Source organism: Hibiscus syriacus, unplaced genomic scaffold (assembly GCF_006381635.1).
Source record: "Hibiscus syriacus cultivar Baekdansim isolate YM2019G1 unplaced genomic scaffold, ASM638163v2 tig00113279_pilon, whole genome shotgun sequence".
Taxonomy (NCBI): domain Eukaryota; kingdom Viridiplantae; phylum Streptophyta; class Magnoliopsida; order Malvales; family Malvaceae; genus Hibiscus; species Hibiscus syriacus.
The window spans coordinates 860,925-886,256 of record NW_024063450.1 but is presented as its reverse complement, the minus strand read 5'-3'; the positions used below and the strand labels follow the sequence as shown (position 1 = coordinate 886,256).

General features: G+C 31.4%; 1 protein-coding gene across 1 annotated transcript; it reads right to left on the bottom strand.

Annotated features, from left to right (window-relative positions):
• Nucleotides 1-3,589: 3,589 nt before the first annotated feature.
• LOC120186114 (GDSL esterase/lipase At5g18430-like) lies at nt 3,590-19,141 on the bottom strand. Its single transcript, XM_039190143.1, has 6 exons — nt 19,104-19,141; nt 5,022-5,335; nt 4,802-4,932; nt 4,457-4,699; nt 3,909-4,161; nt 3,590-3,823 (listed from the first exon to the last, which is right to left on the bottom strand). The coding sequence occupies exons 1-6, from the start codon at nt 19,139-19,141 to the stop codon at nt 3,591-3,593; spliced, it is 1,212 nt and encodes a 403-aa protein (XP_039046074.1). The 3' UTR covers nt 3,590.
• Between the last annotated feature and the right edge of the window lie 6,191 nt (nt 19,142-25,332).

The following is a 25,332-nucleotide window of genomic DNA, read 5'->3' as shown; positions in this document are numbered from 1 at the left end:
AATGTAAACATTTAGTTAAACGTTGATGTAAAATTTTAATATACTTTTACATAAATTATGTAAAATTTAATATTAATTAAAATTAAAATAATACATGATATATTTAAATAATCAAGTAATATATTATCAACAAATAGAATTTTTATATAAATAATTTTTATTTAAATATTTAGAATTTCACTTGTTAGTTTTTATATAAATAATTTTTATTTAAATATTTAGAATTTCACTTGTTAAAAAAACAAATATAGAACAAAGACAATTTGGTAAAATATATATTCTAGTAATATTTTATTCCTTCAACCAAACACTGTAATCTTACATTCATGCCAAACCAACCAAACACAGTAATGTAACATTCCCAGTAATCCTATTCCTCGATAATCTTTTATTTCCACTGATAATCTTATATTCCGTGAATAAAATACACCCTAAAGTTTTGATGATACCAACTTTTCTCCTCTAATTTCTCCAAAAAGTTATTTTGGGTTTCAATCCAAAAGAAGCTTAATTATTGTCTCGCTGATCCACAAGGTACTCCCATTTATTCGGGCAACATTAGGACCCCATAATGGTCAAATTGTAGTTTGTTGACGTAATAAATATAATTGTTGTGGTCTTTGGTAGTTCACTCCTCCTTATTTGGAGGGAGAATCATAATTCCTAACTCTCTAAAGATGAAATAGAGGACGAATAAGCTGAGAAAGATGATCTACTAAGGAGAGAAAGAGATCCAATGAACCAGAGAGGAGATTCAGGCCCTTTCTTCTAGCCTTGCATGATGATTTATATAAAGATCCTTTTGTTGGTGTGAAGCCTACAAGGTGATAATAGTTATTTTGTAGGTTGACACTATGAATAGAAGTATTGTCAATAAATCATGTGGGTCTATCAATGATCACATCAAAAGATTGTAGTTTTCCGAAGGATATAAAACTCCAAAAACTTCAAATAATTCTATCGGTTTCAAGAAACTTTGAAAGCTTTTGAGTTTGATAGTGGAAAGATTGAAAGCATAGTTGCCACTTGCAAAGAAACTCCGAAAGAGGTACAGAAATTAAATAGTCTAATGTGAAGTTGATTATATTTTAGCCTTTATAAAATAGTAAAATTTCAGTTCAGTCCCTTATCAACCAATTTCGATATCGAAAGTGTATCTTCCTAAACAGTACTTATAGTTACCAAATATAGAAAATAAGATATATATTGCACATAAACACCATATTATTAGTCAATGAAATGTTTAAACATTGACGGATCTTACAAAGATGATGGTACGAGTATGAACTCCATCTTGGTCCAGCATGGGTGGACCCTCATTAGCAAGATTGAGAAGGCCCTGATTAGACTAGGTTTTGAAAAGCTAACAGAACCCATACTTTTTATCACTAAAATACTAATTAGCATTATGTTTTTTTAAATACTTTGGGATTTTTATTAGATGATTTTTCATATATAAATATATAAATTTTAAGTTTCTATATTTATTTCTAAAGTTTAAAGAGAGGCGGTGTTGTATGGATAGATCTGACAAATTTAACCCTACATAATTATCTGAATCATTTATCTGATTCGCGATTTGATATAGACCCAATATGATGACTCAAAATTAACCCGAAACTCTAAATAAATCGAATCGAACCGAAATCGACCCGAATTTTAGTTAAACTGAAAGTAACCCGAAGCGAAAGCAACCAAAACCGAAATAAACTCGAATTTAATTTACCCATACCCAATCCGAATTGAAATTTAAATTAATACGATAATTGAGTCTAAATAAATTAATAATTTATTATTATTTTTTATTATCTATTTTTAATAATTTGATAAATAGTAAAATAATTAATATTTTATTCTTATTTTGTATTATACTACAAGTTAACCATCAATATATCACCTTTAATAATAGTTGAATAGTTTAATATAATATTTCCTTATTTAAAAGATTCTCTCTGTATATGATACAATAACTTTTAAATTATACAAAATTTATTTATATAAATATTTATTCAAATATAATTATTATATTATTTTTTAAAATTCAATAAATATTATATTTATAATTAGACATTAAACATCTAATTAAAAATTTTAATTGAGAATAAAGTTTAAAACTTTAATTTTTCACCAAATAAGATGCACAACAAACTTGTGATCAATATGAAATTCAAGTCACAAAATCAAATATGTCTTATAGATTCGGGTCAAATTGTTATTCATAAATGACAGTTTAATTTGAAATATTAAATGTTTGAAAGGTAAACATAAATGATAAGGCTAACAAACAAACAAAAATATTTTTTATAAAAATATATCAATACTTTTATATATATTTGACTGGACTCATACATAACTCAACCTGAATTGACCTGAACCAAAACTGTTCAATTCATTATTGACTCGACACAAAAATTGACCGATCTAATATTGATCCGACCTAAAAATCAATCTATCCGATATTGACCTGACTCAAAAATCGACCGATCAAATTTGACCCGACCCGATAGTCGACTTACTATTGACCCGAAATAAAATCGAATCCGAATCTGACCCAAATCAAGTCTCAAAACGAAATGAACCTACCCAAAGTGATCTGGCTTGAATCGGATCTTGATGATCCATTTGTCACCTCTATGTAAGGGTAGTGTATAAGCTGAAAATGTGTTGGATATAAATTTTTTGTTTGCTCATTTATTACACAAAAACTGATAAGGTTATTATTTTTATGTATATTAAAATTTTAATTTTTAACTTCAAAATAAGTGATTTCAAAAGAAAAACTTTTCAAATAAGTTATGATAAGATTTTAGAAGAATTTGTAAAGGTTGAGTATTTTAAGTTACAATATTCAATTTTTTTTATTGTCATCTTGATTTGTCATGGTTTTATCCTGATTAATCTGGATTTATTTGTGTCATATACTTAATTTTGATATGTGAGTTTCCTAGCTGAAATTTTTTATATATACAAAGTCTCGAACTCAAATCTATTTATGCGATATTGAACTATTTACCACTTAAACCAACCCGTTATTAAGGTACAATATTCATGTTAAAAAAATCATCATTTTTCATATTATTTATTTATTTAGAAAATTTTTGGTGTCGAAAGATGGTGAAATTTTTGTTAATGATTTATAGTCATTTTTTATTTTTTTTCTTGTATATCTTAAAATCACATTATTAATCTTATCGCGGATTCAAAAATTAAAAATTATGGGTTAAAAAATTTTAATATTTTTTTAATAAAATGAGTATGCAAATTCTTTTACTTTTTCTCTTTCCCTTAATATATTAAATTATATTTAATAATTTATCCAAAATAATGATTACACACTTGATAATTATATCTGTCCAAGCAAATGCTTATAAAAGAGGTTTTAACACTGTTAAAATCCATATAGTAATAAAGATTAAAAGCATTAACGCTTATCATCAATTCATTACAAATGCACGCGAATCATCTAAATTCCATTACATCCAAGACAAAAGCAAACAGGTTCGAAATTTAACAGTTAAGACAGTTGAACAAACAGATTATTGCAGAACATGTGAGATGAAAAAAACCAAACGGAAAGGAAAGAGTTATGGTCAGATCCTGGAATCCATTGCCATGATGGTGCTGAGATTCATGGGGTGCATGTACTCATTAGACCCTGTCATTATTTGTTCTACAATCAATCTGTTAGCCTTCTCTGATGGATGGAATGGATCCCAAAACGCGTACAGAGCTCTGTTCGGACACAGATTCGACAGCTGAGTGCAGAGTCCGAGTCCGTTGTAAGGTCCTTGTCCACAACAGGCTATCTGCGATGTCACGAATCCTGTTCCAACCATCACCAACATTGAGTTAACACTTGTCTTAATGAAATAATTGAGTGTAGAGGTTTGTGGAAGCAAGGAAAGTACCGAAGGCTCGAGGGTCGCTAACGAAATCGCTGTGCATTCTCTGAGTATTCGCACTAATGAAGACATCTTTGCCTATCTGCTTGTTGAGTCCGTTTAACATATTAACTAGTTGGGGATTGTACAAAGATGCAGCGCGTTGCAGTTCTTCGGAGCATCTTCCATTCGTGCCCCGCATAGCTAGTTCAGCTGGAACGCAACCCATCGGTCCCGTGCCCGTCACTAGAACCCTGCGTGCCCCCAGCTTGTATAACCTCTGCGATAATAACGGTGAAAAAACAGGGTTCACAAACCATTTAATTAACGAATTATACATTAACTAAAGTACTAAATGCAGCAAGTATTTAACAAAGATATGCATTTTACTATATATAGTAAGGTCCAAATCTAATGTTGTATGCTTGCTTGCCGCACAAGCAAAACATGAAACATGTGATTGGTGCACTGTAGCTTTTGTTTTTTACATGTTTGCCAACTAACAATGTCAACTGTCTTTAAAATGTTATTAATTTTCTTGCTGCAGAAGAAAAATGCGAAAGTAATATATGTACCATCAAGAGTCTTCGATATTCCGAAATGACAAACTTGACATAATCAGGCAATTTGTATTGTCGAGACCTTGCGGAGTAAGGCACCAAGTAGTAGTTGTTGACAAAGTCATTACCGCCGACGGTGATGAGTACGAGTGCTTCGTTTACAAGTTTGTGAGCTTGTTTCGATCCTACCTGAGCTGACAGTCTCCGCTTGTATTCTTGAAACAATTCTAGCTGTCTATACATTCTTAGTATATTTACCTGTAATTTCAACATTTCAGGTTGTAAAATTGGTTAAAGAAACTCAAACCCGAACTCGATCTCGTACCATGGAGAGCCCAATAAAGGATTCTAATAACTTACAAATTGAACTCCTGTGTCATTAAGGATTCCCACGCCAGCCGAAGCAAAGTTGGAACCAATGAGAAGCTTTTTCCCATTGAAGTCCGGGCTCAAATACGGCAATGGGGATTCCGATAAGCCAATTTTCTGACCTGCACGCAGGCATTGAAGTAACATATGTTCATGTTGCCTGTTGACAAGATAACAGCATTAAAGGAAATGACATGATAATAAACTTAACCAATCAGGTCAGGGATGTTAAGTCCATTAGAGAACCGCCCGGTGGGTCTTCGACTCGGATAATCAACCCCATAAGGCGGTGAATCGGCACGGGCCGTTGTGGCAAGGTAGTTGTTGTTGCCACTATCGACGAGCGAATCACCAAAAATAAAGAAAGCTCGAGCATCAGCCAAGGGAGCAATGCTGACAAAGGGCAATAGGAAAAGCAAAACCAACGAAAAATCGGAAAATTTCGATGGAGAAGCCATTGGAATTATCACGGGAAGACCAAAAGAGAGAGTTGTAAGTGCATATGAAAACTCATGAGGGGGTTTGCTTTATAGAACTGGAATTTCAGCCATCATTGAATTAAAAAGAAGCTTCAAAGCAAAAAAAGCAAGCTGTTTTGGTAGTTGAATATACTACTTGATACCAACTTTTGCTATTGCCTTTTAAATCACCGCCAATAAACGTGAAGATGGTGAATCGCAACCATTTTCAGTGAATTTATTGCGAGTGTTGCATTATACATGACTGATCTGTCTGGTCTGGCAACTGGTTTGGTTTCTCAGTCACAGAGAACTAGCTAGGTTAGATATGAATTTAACAATACCATTGGAAATCATCATTTTGACCACTGGTACTTTACAGATATACAAAATGGCAGAAATAATGGATGGTAGAAGTGTTTCTCTCTCTCTGTATTAGGTTGTAAATGAGATGAAAGTTACTGAGTTGGACTAGATCAAAGTTCGGTTAACATTCGATTCAAATGGATTATATTCGAACTCGACTCAAATTCTTAACAACCTGAAACGAGCTATTTGATAGTCAACTTGAAAAGTTTGTTAAGTTCTTACCATTTATATGTTTTTAAAATCTTAATATAAAAATAAATGCCCAAACTATACCGATTTTCCCAAAGTGATGCCTAAACTTTTTTTTTGGTCAATCGAAGTGCCTAACGTTACAAACGTTACCACTTTAAGTGTCTGATCCATAACGGACCTTAAATTTCACCATGAAGTGACACGTGTTGTGTTTAGGTAATTTTAATTTTTTTAAAAAACTTTTACAATTATATTAGTTTTATAAAAACCCAAATTTTTTGAAATTCTTTAAAATCCTAAATTTTGAAAACCCTAAATCTAATTCCTATACCCATGGTGGCTACTGTCTTTTACCATCGCTGTTGTTGTCGACTGAACCTATCTCCATTCGCGCTTCCACATGACGACCACCCATGAAATGAACCCAATCACTATTTAAATCCAATGAACATAATGGAAAATTCACAATATTTGCGTGACTCCACGAGACCCGACGACAAGGATAATGTAGACCAAAAAGGGAGATGACGTAGGTAGCATTGATAGCGTCAGCAACATCGATTATGGCTGGAAAGGTAGAAAGTAGGGTTATGATTAGAGATTTCAGGTTGATTTTAGGGATTTAGGGTTTTTTTTTTTAATTTTAGAAAAATTAGAGTTTTTTAAAAATAATAATATTTTAAAGCTTTTTTAAATATTTTTTTAAAAATTATATAAATGTGACACGTGTCACTTAACGAGATTTTTAACGGATGTTATGGCCGAGACACTTAAAGTGGTATGGTTTGCGACGTTAGGCACTTGGACTAATCGAAAAAAAAGTTTAGGCACCACTTTGGAAAAAGCGGTATAGTTCGGGCACTTATTTTTATATTTAGCCTTTTTATATGCAATATAAAGTTTTTATGTACTTAAGGTTTAGGTTTGAGTTTGAACGTGAACCGAGCTCGAGTTCGAGCTTCAACCGAGCTATATTTGAGAATGTTTCAAATTTAAGTTTTTTTCGAGCTTGAGTCGAGTTTCAATTTTTTTATTTCGACTCGAGCTTAACAATTTTAAGCTAGTGAATTTTCAAGTTGAGTCGAGCTCAATTTTAAACCTTTTAAATCGAGTTCCACAATATTCGAATTCCACTCGTGTCATTTACTGTCATTTTATATATATTATAAGGCATGCACATTTGCTTTGTATTTGATCATTGTACATGAAGAACATGGATATAATTGAAGAAATCTTTGGCTTAATTTCTTTAGTGAGGAACATTGTTTTTGCTTCTTTCTCATCTTATTGTAATGGAATACAATTACGAGACAGTTGTTTAATGGAATTAAATAATTTTTCAATATTATCATTGATTTTTGTTGAAACATAACGTAAATTGCTTTTATTCTTTTTTAAGCTAAACAAGATATAGGCGTAGCTGCACCATAGATGGGAAAATTAATTTGTAAATATTGAAAGTCCATTCATGACTAATCCGGGCGGTTCTGCGGTGCGGCGTCTAAAAAACGGCTAATATACGGCGTGATCGGTTAAATAAGTGACCGGTTAAAATTTAGACCAGTTATGTTATATTATTTAACCGGAAATATTATAAAGTACAATAACATACTAGGTAGCGCTTATATAATGTAATAGGTAGCGCTTATATTTACCTATTTTATAAGTAAACCGGTATATTTATACCGATAGCATTGCAAATTTACCTATTACATTATATTATATTGAAAGTGTCCATACTTTTTATAAAAAGGATCGATACTTTAACAGTGTTTCATGTTTTTCACCTACAATATTAATTTAATAATTTCATTTGCACAAAAAATTATTTGATTGTTTTGATATTTTATAAAATAATATTTAGAATTTTTAATTTAATAATATATATCGTAACGTAAAAAATAAATCATTAGACGCCTATAATTACTAAATTAATATCTTAAAACTCACTCAAAAGATAACCTTAAATTAATGTTTCCACAGTGAAAAAAGTATGGACACTTTTATAAAAAGGATATACACTTTACAATATAACCACTACCTATTACATTATATAAACGATACCTATTACATTATATAAGGGCTACCTATTACATCATATGTTTACCTATTATATTGAAAGTGTCCATACTTTTTATAAAAAGGATCGATACTTTTTTTAAAACTTATGTAATTTATGTTTCAATTTTTTAACAGTGTTTCATGTTTTCCACCTACAATATTAATTTAATAATTTCATTTGCACAAAAAATTATTTGATTGTTTTTATATTTTATAAAATAATATTTAGAATTTTTAATTTAATAATAAATATATCGTAACGTAAGAAATAAATCATTAGACGCCTATAATTACTAATTAATATCTTAAAACTCACTCAAAGGATAACCTTAAGAACACTTGAAGAAGCAAGAGAACAACTATCCAAGCAATCAAAAACGAGAAAATCCCAACATGATAACAACTGAACATATCATATCAATGTTCAAACTCAAGTTGTAGATTTTGATTTCCTTTTGCTTGGCATCATATGAGATTTGGATTTTGATTTCCTTTTGCTTGGCACCATATGAGCTTTGGATTTTGATGAGCATCGGAAGTATTTCAGACTTATGATTTGGGTGGTACTCAACTTATGATTTTAGTTGCTATTTGTTACATTTCTTGTATACCACCCAGATCATACGCCCGAAACGTTTCTGACGCTTTAAAGTTGACCAAAAAATAAAATGGTCGGGATTTCCCTCGCGTTTATACGTTGGAAAAAAAACAATGGAAATTAGGAATAATCAATGATAACATGCATATTGGCTTGGGCTAATATTATAGTGGAGCCGAAATATATTGAAATTCAAACTCAAATTGAAATTTAAATTCAAACTCCAATTACATATGAAATGAATTTGAAATGCAGTGTTAAATTGAACATGAAAATTGCATAATTGATTCATACTGTTCAAGTAACATGCTTTATGAACCATCAAGCTAAAAGACAATATTGATTGAGTTCAAAGCTGAGTTGTGAGTTGATGGAGTTGTCACACTTGTCACATGGTTGGAATAAAGTACTCACATGCGAGATAGATTGTTTTGTTATACATAACCCATCTCAACGAAATTAATCCAATAATGTACCCATAACAATGTTCAATTAATGTACCCACAACAATGTTTAATTGATTGTTGTTTAATTTTCAATTTGAATTATTTGATTTAATAATTTCATTTGCACAAAAAATTATTTGATTGTTTTGATATTTTATAAAATAATATTTAGAATTTTTAATTTAATAATAATATATCGTAACGTAAAAAAATAAATCATTATATGCCTATAATTACTAAATTAATATCTTAAAACTCACTCAAAAGATAACCTTAAATTAATGTTTTCCACAGTGAAAAAAGTATGGACACTTTTATAAAAAGGATAGACACTTTACAATATAACCACTACCTATACATTATATAAACGATACCTATTACATTATATAAGGGCTACCTATTACATCATATGTTTACCTATTATATTGAAAGTGTCCATACTTTTATAAAAAGGATCGATACTTTTTTAAAAGTTATGTAATTTATGTTTCAATTTTTTTAACAGTGTTTCATGTTTTCCACCTACAATATTGATTTAATAATTTCATTTGCACAAAAAATTATTTGATTGTTTTTATATTTTATAAAATATTATTTAGAATTTTTAATTTAATAATAATATATACCGTAACGTAAAAAATAAATCATTAGACGCCTATAATTACTAAATTAATATCTTAAAACTCACTCAAAAGATAACCTTAAATTAATGTTTTCCACAGTGAAAAAAGTATGGACACTTTTATAAAAAGGATAGACACTTTACAATATAACCACTACCTATTACATTATATAAACGATACCTATTACATTATATAAGGGCTACCTATTACATCATATGTTTACCTATTATATTGAAAGTGTCCATACTTTTTATAAAAAGGATCGATACTTTTTTTAAAACTTATGTAATTTATATTTCAATTTTTTTAACAGTGTACTGCGAATTTAAAATGATAATATACTTGAAGTTATTGTACATACCTAAATATGTACTGCGAATTTAAGGGTTGAGAAGAGCTTTGAGAAAGACCTCGCTTCTGACGCTGACGTTTTGGAGCCATTTTGGTTGGATGCTACCCCTATTACAATGGAACACAAACACATTCAGGATAAAAACTCCAATATAGAAATCAATCAAACCAATAAAATATCGATAAATTTACCTGAATATCTGATCGTCACTTATGATAACGGTAGAAGAAAGAGGAAGATCTGCCTGCTTGCATTTATGTTTAGGGTTTCTCGATTAAGAGTACTATATAAACGGTGGAAAACACTTGATATTTAAATTAGTATCGACACAAACTATATTAGTGTCGACACATTATTTAGACATATTCTCTCATAAAACCGGTATAATTGTACGGTTAGATTGAAAAATTACATATTACATTATACTTTTGGGTTCGATGATTTTGGGATCGACACTTTTATATATGGATCGACACTTTATGGGTGCACCTTGTTTTCCATTCATTCTGGGAAAAAATATCGACACAAACTATATTAGTGTCGACACATTATTTAGACATATTCTCTCATAAAACCGGTATAATTGTACCGGTTATATTGAAAAATTACATATTACATTATACTTTTGGGTTCGATGATTTTGGGATCGACACTTTTTATATATGGATCGACACTTTATGGGTGCACCTTGTTTTCCATTCATTCTGGGAAAAAAATATCGACACAAACTATTAGTGTCGACACATTATTTAGACATATTCTCTCATAAAACCGGTATAATTGTACCGGTTAGATTGAAAAATTACATATTACATTATACTTTTGGGTTCGATGATTTTGGGATCGACACTTTTTATATATGGATCGACACTTTATGGGTGCACCCTGTTTTCCATTCATTCTGGAAAAAAATATCGACACAAACTATATTAGTGTCGACACATTATTTAGACATATCCTCTCATAAAACCGGTATAATTGTACCGGTTAGATTGAAAAATTACATATTACATTATACTTTGGTTTTCGATGATTTTGGGATCGACACTTTTATATATGGATCGACACTTTATGGGTGCACCTTGTTTTTAATTCATTCTGGAAAAAAAATATCGACACAAACTATATTAGTGTCGACACATTATTTAGACATATTCTCTCATAAAACCGGTATAATTGTACCGGTTAGATTGAAAAATTACATATTACATTATACTTTTGGGTTCGATGATTTTGGGATCGACACTTTTTATATATGGATCGACACTTTATGGGTGCACCTTGTTTTAATTCATTCTGGAAAAAAAATATCGACACAAACTATATTAGTGTCGACACATTATTTAGACATATTCTCTCATAAAACCGATATAATTGTACCGGTTAGATTGAAAAATTACATATTACATTATACTTTTGGGTTCGATGATTTTGGGATCGACACTTTTTATATATGGATCGACACTTTATGGGTGCACCCTGTTTTCCATTCATTCTGGAAAAAAATATCGACACAAACTATATTAGTGTCGACACATTATTTAGACATATCCTCTCATAAAACCGGTATAATTGTACCGGTTAGATTGAAAAATTACATATTACATTATACTTTTGGTTTTCGATGTTTTGGGATTGACACTTTTATATATGGATCGACACTTTATGGGTGCACCCTGTTGGCCATATTGTAAATTTGCCTTTTACTTCCAAGTATCGACATGACCCTTAATGTGTATAAGAAACATGTACAACAACATACTGCTAACTTTTCTCATCTCATTCATAATTATATTCACATACAAAAATATAAATCGTATACAAAATTATAAATCTTATACAAAATTAACTCGACATTTACATCATTGCATCCTTTTGTTATTCTTATGTAATATTGCAGCTTTTGTTATCTCATGTCTTCGTTCATTTTGATTGTGGCTTCTTCCCTCTATCCAACTTCAACTTCACCATCACTCTAACCACCTCTTCCTTCCCCCATGCACGGATGCGTGCCACTCCGGTTCTTTCATAAGCCGGCACTGCCTCACAGCCCGACCAAAAATCGAACAGTGCAACCTGCATTTATAATAAAATTTATATTTTTATATAAAAACACAAAAAAGTGATTCAACTCATTTACCTCTAAGATTGCTATGCACCCTTTGAGGTATCTCTGGCTGCCCTTTTTAAAGGTGATAATTGATTCAATCAATCTCGAATGGATATATTCAGCCCAATTGAATTCACCCTTCAAGCCTTCATCGCAAATAAGCTTCATATATTCCTTGTTCGTTGACGTATCACCCGTTGGACAAAGAAATATACCGACAAGGTACAATAGAACTCGGGCCTTCAGCTCATCCCCCAAGTAAGATCCACTTTTGATATCCTCTTCAACTTCAGTATATGTCACCTTATGATTCAAACCATATTTGGAGGCAAGTGCTTTCCAGTTCTTACTCCTACAGACTTCTATAACACTTTTGCCTTTGTTTTGTACCCCCAATACGGCTGCAGTAGTCGATACCCCAGAGGGAATGAATAATCACCATACTTAGCCATACATTGACTGACGTCAAATTGTGCCATCAAGGATCGACAATTCCCTCCGAATAGGTCGATCCCTTACTCCGATCAACGATCCAAAACCTATTTCTCCCAGCACATTCAACTGACCCTTCTCCTTAAGGTGTTTAATTAATAAATTCACCCTTTTAATGCTGCATCTTGTCGACACTTCCTACATTTTTAACAATATATAATGTTATAGTTCTTATATTTTGTATCAACGTATTTACAAGTTTAATGAATACCTTATTTTCATGTGCTTTCCTCCGTTCTTTGTATTCTTTACTATCATTCCTTGACTGTGTGATGTAAGGTTCCTTTTCAGCATCACTCATTGAATTCCATTTGGACCTCACATCTTTTTCACCTAATATTAAACATAAACGTTTCTTAATCAATACATTAACACTAAATACTAATACTACTCAATGTCAATTTCATTTTACATACCGAACCGCTCTGTGTGCCATCTCCCTTCATCCTTTTGCATTCGACCATACTGTTAACATTTAAAATTTGTAATCAATTTAAAGTTTATCGATACTTTAATCCAATTACCATTTCAACAATAATAACAAAAAGACATTGATACTTACTAGAAGTACATATATCCACCCTTTGGTTGCTTTCGAGTCTCGGCCTCAATTTCAAAGTCATCTGCTCCACCAACAATTTTCCAACCCATTGACTCCATTTTTCCTTCATATATCAGTTTACGCAAATCAAATTATTTTGTTATATACACTTTTCAATATACAAATATAGATAACTACTCTTGTGGTAAAACGGTTTTCTTCAAAAGAATTTGAATGGCCACACCAAAATGTGTCGGCACATTTATACAACCTATAATATCATTTTCTACCTATAATATTTAATAAAAGTATCGACATTTATATTTTTCCTTGAATATCTATTTCTACCTACAATCGGTCCCAAATGCTTCCTTACTCCAAAACCCCAAACAACACATAAAAACCCTATCGCGATTACTGTAATAATAAAAAATTAGGGTTTCGACAACATACTTTTCGATTCGACTGCAGCAACAAACAAACAAACTTCGCTTTAGAAACGCCTTCTGAAATGCAGCAACAATTACTCTTCGATTTCAAAAACTCGTCCGTTCTATCTTTTTTCAGAGGATATTTAGCTATGGCCTTTATATTTTCATCGGATATGTTATTATATTTAATCGATACAAATACAAAAGTGTCGATACTTTTATGTCAGGTGTCGATACTTTCGAAAGGATAATTACCTATTTCTTTGAAAGTGTCGATAATTTATTACACGTACTTACGAAAGTATCGACACTTTCAATATATCCGGTATCATTTTACCGGTTTTATCATTTTGATACCGGTTTTATCATATTTTTACCTGTTATATCGTTGTGGATCGATATATTTTTTTAAAGTATCGACACATTATAGGCGCTATAACTGCTTCTCTTTTAAATTCACAAAGTGTCGATCCTTATATAACGTATCGACACTTTTAAATTTACCGGTTTTATCATTTTGTTACTGATTTTATCATATTTTTACCTGGTATATCGTTTTGGATCGATATATTTTTTAAAAGTATCGACACTTTTAGGATTTAAAACTGCTTTTAAAGTTATGTAATTTATGTTTCAATTTATTTAATAGTGTTTCATGTTTTCCACCTACAATATTAATTTAATAATTTAATTTACACAAAATTTATTTGATTGTTTTGATATTTTATAAAATATTATTTAGAATTTAAATTTAACAATATTAACCAAATATAATAATAAATATGTTTTCAACAGTGAAATAAGTATGGACACTTTTATAAAAATGATATATACTTTTTTGAAAGTTATGTAATTTATGTTTCAATTTTTTTAATAGTGTTTCATGTTTTCCACCTACAATATTAATTTAATAATTTCATTTACACAAAAAATTATTTGATTGTTTTGATATTTATAAAATATTATTTAGATTTTAAATTTAACAATATTAACTAAAGATAATAATAAATATATTTTCACAGTGAAATAAGTATGGACACTTTTATAAAAAGGATAGATAATTTACAATATAACAGGTAAAAATATGACAAAACCAGATTTATTATGACAAAATCGGTAAAATTTACTTGATATGTTAAACGTATGGACACTTTTATAAAAAGGATAGATACTTACCGATAACCAAAGTTTACCGGTTACCAAATTTTTTAATAGTTTTTCATATTTTCTACCTAAAACATTATTAGTTGTCAACATAATAGGTACCGCTAAACCGAATTTATTAAATACATTTTAATGTATCCGGTAATGCTGTATATTAACCGTATATTAACCCGCCTTTCCTGAGACAATCCCTGACTAATCCCAGCTAACAAATCGACGCATTAGTGTGCACATTTTCCTAAATGTTAGATGGTATGCATTTCATTCTAGTTTCGGGCATAAATTGAAATAGATAAACTACACATTTAGTGCCCTAACTATTACTTTTGTTCTATTTTGGTCACTCAATATTTTTTCAAAACCATGCCTAATGTTTAGTTTTTGGTTTCATTTTGGTCACCCGCCGTTAAACAATTACTGATGATGCTGATGTGCCGTCATAAGATAATGTCACGTTATCATTGAAAAATAAAAAAAATACCACATCAACAGTTCTGCTAAATTTTTAACAGTGGGTGACCAAAATCAAATTAAAACGTCACGTTAAGTATGATTTAAAAAAATAGTTGGATGACCAAAACAAAACAAAAATGGTAGTTGAGGTATTAAATGTGTAGTTTATCCAATTACAAACTTACTAGTAAATAATTGGCACAATATCAAAAAAAATATCCCGATCAAATAACCACTTTGATTAATATTCTTTTTTAAAGCATTTTAGCCCCAACGTTTCATTTTGGAGTAAAAAGATCATTATGTGGATGAAAATCGTTAGTCAACAAAAGGTTAATACTTTAAAATAGGGAGCCTTTGCCCTAAAATGAAATGTTGTGTGTCAAAATGCTCTAAAAACGGATCAAAATGACTATTTAGTCAAACATTAAGGGTCTTTCTGTCCTAAAATGAAACGTTGAGGTAAAAATGCTCTAAACAAATATAGAGACCAAAGTGGTCATTTAATCAAATGTTAGAGATATATTTGTTATATTATGCCTAAATAATTAACCTTAAATCTAACGAGTTAACCTCAATGGATTATATTACCTTAGTCCATAAATATAGGAAGTTTACTTCAGAGTCGAAATATATTGTGGTTTGTGAATAATAAATAGAGGTGTGGAACTCAGATTTCATGAACCCCAGATGAAGGAGATGAGGTTTTTTTGCTCATTGTATCATGCCCTCAGTACGTGCTTACGGTCATAGACAATCTTACTTGGGTTGTAATTAAATTGATGCCGAATAGAAGTTTAAACTTGAACTTGAACTCGAATTCGATTTAAAATTTGAAGTACAATACTTAATTCAAATTTGAGTTAATTGTATCGTCTTCCTGTTCCATCATCTGGCTTATGTTCTTCATGCATCCTCAAACTATCATCATCTTTCTAAATTGGTCTTTAAATTTCTAAATATTCTAAATTTATCCATATATGATATCATTCTAAACTTATCCTCAAACTTTTTAATATTTTAGTTTCATCCCAAAACTTTTCCAAAATTTCAATTTCATCCCAAATTATATGTATATACTAATCGCATTCCATGTTAATAAAATCGTCTTTCCAAGCTATATAATTATATGTTTGAAAAAAATAAATTTTAGGTTAAATTGGGGTTAAAGTTAATTACATATTTGGATGAATTTAGGGATGAAATTGAAAAAAGTTAAAAGTTTAGGGACCAATTTAGAATGAGGGTCATAGTTTAATGATGAAATTAGAATGTTTAAAAGTTTAAGGACTAATTTAAAATGAATATCATAGTTTGAGAATGAAATTATAATATTCAAAAGTTTAGAGGTCAATTTAGAATGAGAGTCATAGTTTAAGAATATATGATGCAATTAACTCTTCAAGTTTGATCGAACAATACTTTTAAAGTTTAAACACGACTTAAAATATAATCCAATTTGATCTTAAGTTTGATTACCAATTCTCATACTCAAGTTTGATTAAGTTTATTGCTAAATTTTTAAATTCGAGCTCAAGCTTAAGGGTAATTAAGTTTCCTTTGAATATTAAAATTTTATATTAGTTAAATTTAATAAATTTATAAATTACATATTGAATTTAATTTTTATTAGTGCTCAGGAAAGTATCAAATAAAAAAGGGGTAAACTACTATGCCAAATACTACTAAACTTGAGGCGGCGTATTGTTCATACAAGTAAACTTGAAATTTTATTTTCGTTTTAATTATATTATAAGAGCATTAAATCAATAATGACACGATGATATGATTGATGATTGTTGATGTGGATACTATGCCAAAATGATGTCATTATGATACGATTGCTTTGGTGTTCAAAAAGACCAAAAAAAAAATCATTTTATTAGAGAAACTTGAAAAAAAAAATCTTTAAGAGGCTCAAGCTAAGGGTTTTGAAAAGAATGAGTCATATTTCGGAGATTAAATTAGAATATTCTAAAGTTTAATGATCAATTTAAAATAAGAATTATAGTTTGGGGACATATGATATAATTAACCCTAAATTATTTAAAGAAGACGGTCGATTGGTCTGTTAAATCTGGTTACGAAAACAATTATTCGTATTGTCTATGTAAATTCTTGATATATTTTGAATAATTTGATCAAATGGTTCAATTTAGAGAATTTTTTAGATCATGATATGTCTGTGTTATTAATTTCTTTTGTTTTAAAATACTATTTGTACAAAATTCACAAGTTAATAATTTCTTTATGTAATTTTGCCATATTCATACCGTTTTCATGCCATATTATGTATAAATTACTTCACTATATTATATTTGTGTCATGTCTTAATTTATCCAACTCATATACAATTTATCTTAGTGATTCAATTTTAATTCTTAATTCATTTATTTAATAATTAAAGTATGGGTAAAGTACACAAATGATCCCCAACTATATGGTATTGCTTTATTGAATCTCCCGACTATGAAAAGTTACAAAATAGTCCTTTGACTATAGGGCGTTGCTTTGTTGAGTCTCATGATTATTAAAAGTTAGAAAATAGTCACTCGACTATTCATATGTTCCAAGCTTTTCATTTTCTGTTAAATTTTTTTATGGATGTCCGAGTTGGACGTTAACATATTGATTGAGATATGATAAAATCGTATTTTGATGATGTCTACTAGCACCATTGTTGCTTTCAAGCACTGACTCGATGACATAATGTTTCAAGCACTTGCTCGACATCATAATATAAACAGAGACTCGATCCACGAAATACAACTCAGACGGTTCTAAGATCAGATTTCTTATCATATCCCAATAAACATGTTAACGTCCAACTCAGAAAACCGCCAATTTTTTAACGAAAGATGACGAGTTTGAAACATATGAATAGTTGAGTGACTATTTTGTAACTTTTAACAGTTGAAGGCTAAACAAAACAATGCCTTATAATCGGGGGACATTTTGTGACTTTCAATAGTTGGAGGACTTAACAAAATAGTGCTATATAGCCGGGAGACCATTTATGTACTTTACCCTTAAATCATTGATCTTAAATAAATTAAAATCATTAATGTTCAAATTTCACTCTATTTTTTCTAAGGGTAGCGAGGGATATATTAGACACCCTTTCTTTTTCTCTTATTAAAAAAAATTAAAATTAATAAATATTCAGTGTTAATTTTTTTTAAAAAAATCTTAATTTATGATTATTTATTGTAATTTTATATGGTTTATGAAATTATTAGATTTAATAATGTAGGGGAAAGAAAAAAAGTGTGTCCACTTTGAAGCTTTGTCTCCATGTAAATGGCCGAAAACTCTCGAAAGAGTTGTTACAATGCACCGCCCATTGTCATCGCAAAGATCAAAACGCAATAAATAATACATGCATGCAATCAAAATATATGTTAGTTTTAGAACCATTAAGTGGTCTCAATGGTACAATTGTAGATTATTTTCTTTAGAGGTTTTAGGTTCGAGCAGCTACGTCTGTAAGATATGTATTGTAAGAATCATTTTTTAGCCCAAATATATATTATTATTTTACAAAATTAATTTAAAATAAAAAGGAAAAAATGATAAAATTCCTTAATATCTGGGGCATTGAATGCCCTGACTGTTGCCTGGTTACAACTACAAAAATGCTCAAACACGCCACCTCCATATCCCTGCCACGCCTGGTCATTATGCCACCAACTAACCCAACTTAGCCACAATAGATCACATACAACAAAAGAAATTGTTGTAATTTTTTATTTTTGGATTTATGAAACCGGGTTGTTATAAAACCTAGGGTGAAATGAGAAAAAGGGGGTCCGAGGGGATTTTAAAATTTTTTTGTAAACAATCACTCCCTATTTCGAAAACTAGAAACATTTTTGTACAAAGGGACTCGACCCTTACATTTTCAAGGGCAACAATACCAAGCTAACATTTATTTTTTATTTTATTTCATTCCAGTTAATCAAACAATAAAAAAAATGAAAATAGAAAAAAATAGGGGTTTTACCTCTCAGTTGAAATGTCGTCGGCATTTGGAGTCTCCATCACCGAATCTGAACGGTGAAAAGAAGCGCACAGAGGAGGGGAACCATATATCTCAGAGCTAGCCCAATCCAACGATGGTCGGAGGAGATCAGAGCACCGAAAGACGAAGTGTTTTCAACCATTTTCACGAATTTGGAGGCCATATCTCATGAAACGGATCCCCGATCCGAGCTCACGATGCCAAGACGAGGATTTTGTAAACCTACTCGCTAGAGCCATGTGGATAACCTAGAAGAACTAGAACGCATGCGATTAGGACTCTTGATTTCTTTTGTATGCTTTATTTTTCAGTCTCATCTTTGAGTCATATTTAATTATTTTTGATAAGATTACATTTTTGTGAATAATCATTTTAATTAACTTGATTCTTTTTGTCTTGTTTTTAGTAACTTTACTTCTTTTTTGTGCTTTGTTGTATTTTTGCATGAGCATAACATATCGTTCAAAGATATTGATCCCTGAAATAACTGTTCATTTAGAAGGTTCTTGAAAAGAAATGCCCGCAGTAATATCTTTCGATGGTTTAGATAGAATTTCAAAGATTCTTATGTGGACAAAGCGGAAGTTACAAGGATTTAAAGACATTCTATCTACTAAAGAGACAAGCATGACCCAAGAATGTTCAACATTGAAGACAATAACAGACGGTTGTGAACCGAAATGATGGAGAGGAAGAAGAAACTAAAGATTTTAAAGTGCCAGAGTTTGACAAAAAGTGACTCGTTATCTAATTACTCGCACAAATTATAATATTTGATTTTTTCTTCCCCATTATACCGAGACATTGCCAAATTTTCAAGAAATTTTCAAGGAACAATTATTTTTGGGATTAATCCCTTCATTGCATTTGCATATGCATTTGCATTTTCACATTTGCATATGCATTTGCATTTTCACATTTGCATTTACCTTTACACCTAACTTGTTGTTATATGTCCTAACTTGTTTTCTTTCTGCCTTTCTTTTTCTTGCATCATATGGTCATGACATACGTAAAAGGGTGTCGATTCTAAGTGGTCACCAATTAAAAGGTTTTTATAATGGACAAGGGGTTTCATGATCAGGTAGACCACGATACAACTAGGAAATGGCATCTGAAAGAAGTTCCGAGAAGAGTAGAGAGACGTACATCCAAATATTGCATGTCTAACGAAGAGAAAAGTGAACAACAACAAATAAGGGATCAAATGTCCAAGATGATGTATAGAATAGTTGTATTGGCCAAAGGAAAAAAGGCTTCTATGCAAAGGGAGAAAGAACTTGACAAGAATAATTATGTAACACAAGTGGCCACTTTTGAACAAGGTGATCCAAGCAAACTTGAGGAACCACATGCAATTATTGTCTGCATCAACAAGTTGTCAAGAAGTGCAAAAGAAGCAGTGACAACGGTAAAATTTCTAGGAAAGATGGACAAAAAGAAGCCACATGATCCGAACTTGTTGGTATATGAGGATATACTCCCTATGTTGGTGGAAATGAACCTTTTGACTCCAATTCAATCTAAACCGAATGAGCCTCCATATCTAAAGGGATATAATTCTAATATCATATGTGGTTATCATATTGGGAGCTCGGGGCATACAATAGAAGATTGTGATGCCTTGAAAAATAAAGTCAGAGGCCTTATTCAGGTAGGGTTGTTGAGTTTCAAACGGGGCAAATTTGTGTTCCCTAAAGGTCCAACCGCCACCAAAGTATACGTGAATGTTAATAATAAAGGATAACATGAATCTAACTATAATGGTTCATCATTTGAAACCAACTTCAAAAACTAATGTTCGCTCAATAGAGATTTGCCTCATTGATGACCGAAACTTGGGGGTAGTGATCCTGACTTTAGTCTTGCTCCTATCTCATTTAGAGATTTATACAGTAAGTTGTTAGAAGCACGAGAAGTGACCCCGCAGTATGCAAAGTCTTTGCAACCTCCATACCCGGAGTGGTATGATGCCAATGACAATTGTGAATATTATGCATGAGCTGAAGGACATTATATCGAGACATGTGTTGACTTTAAGCGTCAAATTTATTGCTTGCTAGAGCATGGCGTATTGGAATTCAAGAAGGAGGGTTAACAGGGTTCAGTAGTTGAATGTCTGTTTGAGATGAAGCCGAGAGAGTCCAAGGACAAAATCCTCAGTAAGGGTATCCAAAACGAAGAGCGTTTGTTGAAATACGAAGCTCGAATGTGTCAATTGTAAAACAAAAGGACATTCTGAATAGAGAATTGAAAGCCATGCAAGACAATTTTCAAAGAATCAGTCAAGCTTTTCAAAGTGTTAGTTTAGGAAATACTCCAGAAGAGTGGGCAAAAGAAGCCTCTAAATTGAAGAATGACGTTGAACAATGGAAAAGGAATTGTAAAGGGCAAGAAGTTTGAGCTAAGATGTGCTCTCGTGATCTGCAGATTGTAGAAAATGAACGTAAAACAGCCTTACAAGAGTTGGGGATATGGAAAACAAAGAACGAAATGTTGAGAACAATCTTTATCGATGCAGAAGCTTTATTTCAAAACCATAATCGCAAGAAAAAAACTAAACTAGAAGCCATTAGAGCCGATAATAAAATGTTGACATAGCTGGTACATAATTATAGAAATCTTTCACAAGAACTTCATAACCGCATCGAGTCTCTTACGAGATAAAATGATCAATATTACTTACATCTTCAATGGTTGAAATGTAAGGTGGAGAAAAAGATATTGCGATGAATGAGGCTATTACTCAAGCAAGCAACGTGGCTCACAAGTTGGTCGACTTATCTATATTTGCAAGAGATTTGAAGCAGATTGATGGCTCAACACCAGATCATGCTTGAAAGATAACTTGGCTCTTAAATGAGATAGAAAATCTAGGAGCTAAAGTTATTTATTATCTGTAGTTTCGATATTCGATGTACTGAAACCTTTTGTGTTCAATGAAAATCATTTAAGATTGTTACTCTGGATTAACACCTTTTTTTTCATTCATGCATTGTATTTATTTAAATGTTTTAGCATTTCTTATAAAAATTATCAAAATAATTTATGGACGGTTACATGAAGGTAATACCAAGTTTACCCATTCACATTCTCCTCCACTCTCGTTATGGATAAGAGGTTAGAAGAAATAGAGCAATCCCAAGGTGATTCACGAGATCAAATATGAGCCCAGATGGTCACACTGTATCAGATTATGAGAAATCAAGCATTAGTTTCTCAAGAAGAAGTGTTGGGTCAGATGACTGAAATATTGGATACAATGGCCGTTAACAGACAAAGAGTGTCTGCTGAAAGACGTCAGTATCATCAAATTGACACAACAAGGTTGGTTAACCACCCTGGGGCATCCTATTTGGATAAAGGAAAGAGTCTTGTGGTTACCAAGCATTTTAAAGGAAAAATTAAACAGTTAGAGAGGCTAGTTGAGGCAATGAAGGTTGGTGAGGTATCATAAAAACCTAGACACGAGAAAGCTAAGCTTAGTCCCCACATTGGTTATTCCCACGAGTTTAGTGTACCTGAGTTTGAAAAATATAATGGTATCAGTTACCCTTTAATCCACCTAAAAATGTTCTATAGAAAGATGGAGGGGTACTTGAATGATGATGATTTTTTGATTCATTACTTCTTTTGATAGTCTTACTGGACCGGCTATGGTATGGTATAGTCGCTTGAGTAAAGATCGAATTAAGTCATTGATCGATTTGGTTAATTCCATTCTAGAGCAATAAAAATATTTCAAAGACTTGGCTCTAAATCGTCAAGATCTCTAGAAATTGAAGATGAAAGCTACTTAGACCTTTAGAGAATATGCATTGAGATGGAGAAGTATGGAAACTCAAGTTTAACCTCTGATGCTGGAAAAGGAAATGTCATGTATGTTTCATAGCACCCTTCTAGACCCTTTCTTTGAGTTGTTGCTTGCATATTCAATAAATGATTTTGAATATTTTGTGTCAAGTGGGGAGAAAATAGAGTATGTAATCACCAAAGGGAATCTGAATACTACCTCCAAAAGATCAGCCATTCAAAAATCAAAAGACAACAAGGTGAATAAATATCATGTCCCGAGTCTTTATAATTGTTAAAAATAGGACAGCTAGTCACTCAGATCAACCAAATAATATTCATCGAGTTAGGAAGGCTATGGAGGTGTTCCAAACACCCATATCAAAATTGTTCCATCATCTTGTTAAAAGTTAACATATCACTCTGAGACCAATGAAAGTAATGCCAGGCCCTTCTGGTCATAGTTATGACAAAGATAATGTATGTGATTTCCACATGGGAGTACCGATGCATTCTACAGGGAACTACTGTCTATTGATGAAGGAAATAGAGACGCTAGTTAGTAAAGGAACATTAACTCAAGAGTTGGTTGAACAATGGATGTCGGACCTAATTGGGGCACCAAAGCCCTAGATGCAACATTCAATTAAAGCAGACGCTCTATAACATCAGACGAATAACATGGGGCGATATGAGATCACATGACTTTGTTGTTTGCCCTCTATGGAGTTTAGCTACACTATTCATGAAAGGAATATGTTTTTAATATGTTTTCTCTTTTTCTCTAATGTTAGGAAGTTTTTAATCTTAAAAACACTACTCTTTTCAAACTATGAGCAATAAACAAGTTTCAATCTTGAAATTCTCTAAATATCAATTGAACTAAAGGTTCTTTAAATAATTAGAGTTATAAATCTTTGACAAAGTGACTAGACTGAACTCGTATAAAATAAGAGCCCTTAATCTTACGCTAAAAGATACACTAGAATACCATACCCTTGTTATGCAGGGAACAAGATAACATTCTCCTCATATGAAGAGACAATTAAAGGTTTGACATTCATGTATGTATTAGAGCAGACGAAATAGGCATATTGCATACGAGGTTGCAAAGCTTATTGGGTTCTACTTCTAATGATGACGTTCGATGGTGACTCTAATCTATTCAGATGGAATATTTGAGTAGATGAATTTAGTTTAAGTCAGTTGCTTGGGAATTGAATTCTAAAGATGAGATTTCCTGACCTTTAACAACACCTAGACTATAACAGGTTCTCCTCGACGAGCTTAAGAAATTAAATTGACATACCCATGAACGTAATTATAATATGTATAAAATAAAGCTTGAATTGTTCCTCTAAAGCAATTATTTAAATGCCATAACTTTATGAATAGATTCAGCTAGACCGATAAAGGTGATTATAATATATATATACACACACACACACACACAATAAAGCTGAATTCAGCTAGCCAAACAATTTCAAATTAAATCAAATTTACTAAACAAGGGGTTTCTGTAAAAATGGACTAAGAGAGTTAAGGACCACCTATTATAGTCGATATCACATAAGAACTCAGGAATTTTATATTTAGATTGATATTTTTGACACTGCCTCTACTAAAGGAGTTTACAAAACTTGAACAAATGAACTATTTTATAGAACTGAAACAGAAGTGTTCCAAAAAAGTCTAGCAATTAAATATGATAATTACTTTATTTTGTATGCATCCACATAAGCCGAGAAAGAGGGGCGTGTCACAAGGTTCAAATGGGCATATAAACAAATAAGGATATCTCGATGGTTGAAACCATAGAAAATTGGAAGCCAACCTGAAACTAACCCACCAGTCGTGACACATGTCAAAGGAGTATAACTTTGAAAATTTAAAAAATGATTTTTTTTTTATATTCTATGAACTCATGTTTATGATTTGCTTCAATTGTGAGCTTGAATTAAGGGGAAATACTTTACAAAAATTATTTCATTCTTTGATTTCTAAAATAGAAGAAATGAGAAAAATATTTTCAAACAAGACAATCCCTCGAGAAAGAGATCCTTGAACTTGACGAGGCTCATATACAGAAACCAAAGCCAAGAAATAAGCAATGAGGAAGCAATGAGATAATGGACTGAACAAGAAAGGTCACAACTTACCCCGATATTTCCTGGTATCTCAATTCATATCAAGGAAAAATTGGTCACTTCTTAAATATCCAACTATTTTTAAGATCTCATGAAAAGAGAAGGCCCATAAACTTTGACCAGACCAAATAAGACATGTGGTAGCTCTTCTGTTTACCCAAGATGATAGCTTGTGGTCATTGACAAATGGTACGAGGATCAAATCATTCAAAATCAAATATTGACTCTCGATGGTTCCGCATTAGGGTATTCCCAAAAAATCTCAATCATGT

Excerpts from the sequence above, each read along its gene's own strand:
- LOC120186114 (XM_039190143.1), bottom strand. The coding sequence starts at position 19,141 with ATGGAGACTCCAAATGCCGACGACATTTCAACTGAGAG. Across the intron at positions 5,336-19,103 it reads GACGACATTTCAACTGAGAG|CAAACCCCCTCATGAGTTTT; the intron begins GTAAAACCCCTA and ends AGTTCTATAAAG. Across the intron at positions 4,933-5,021 it reads TAACATCCCTGACCTGATTG|GTCAGAAAATTGGCTTATCG; the intron begins GTTAAGTTTATT and ends GCCTGCGTGCAG.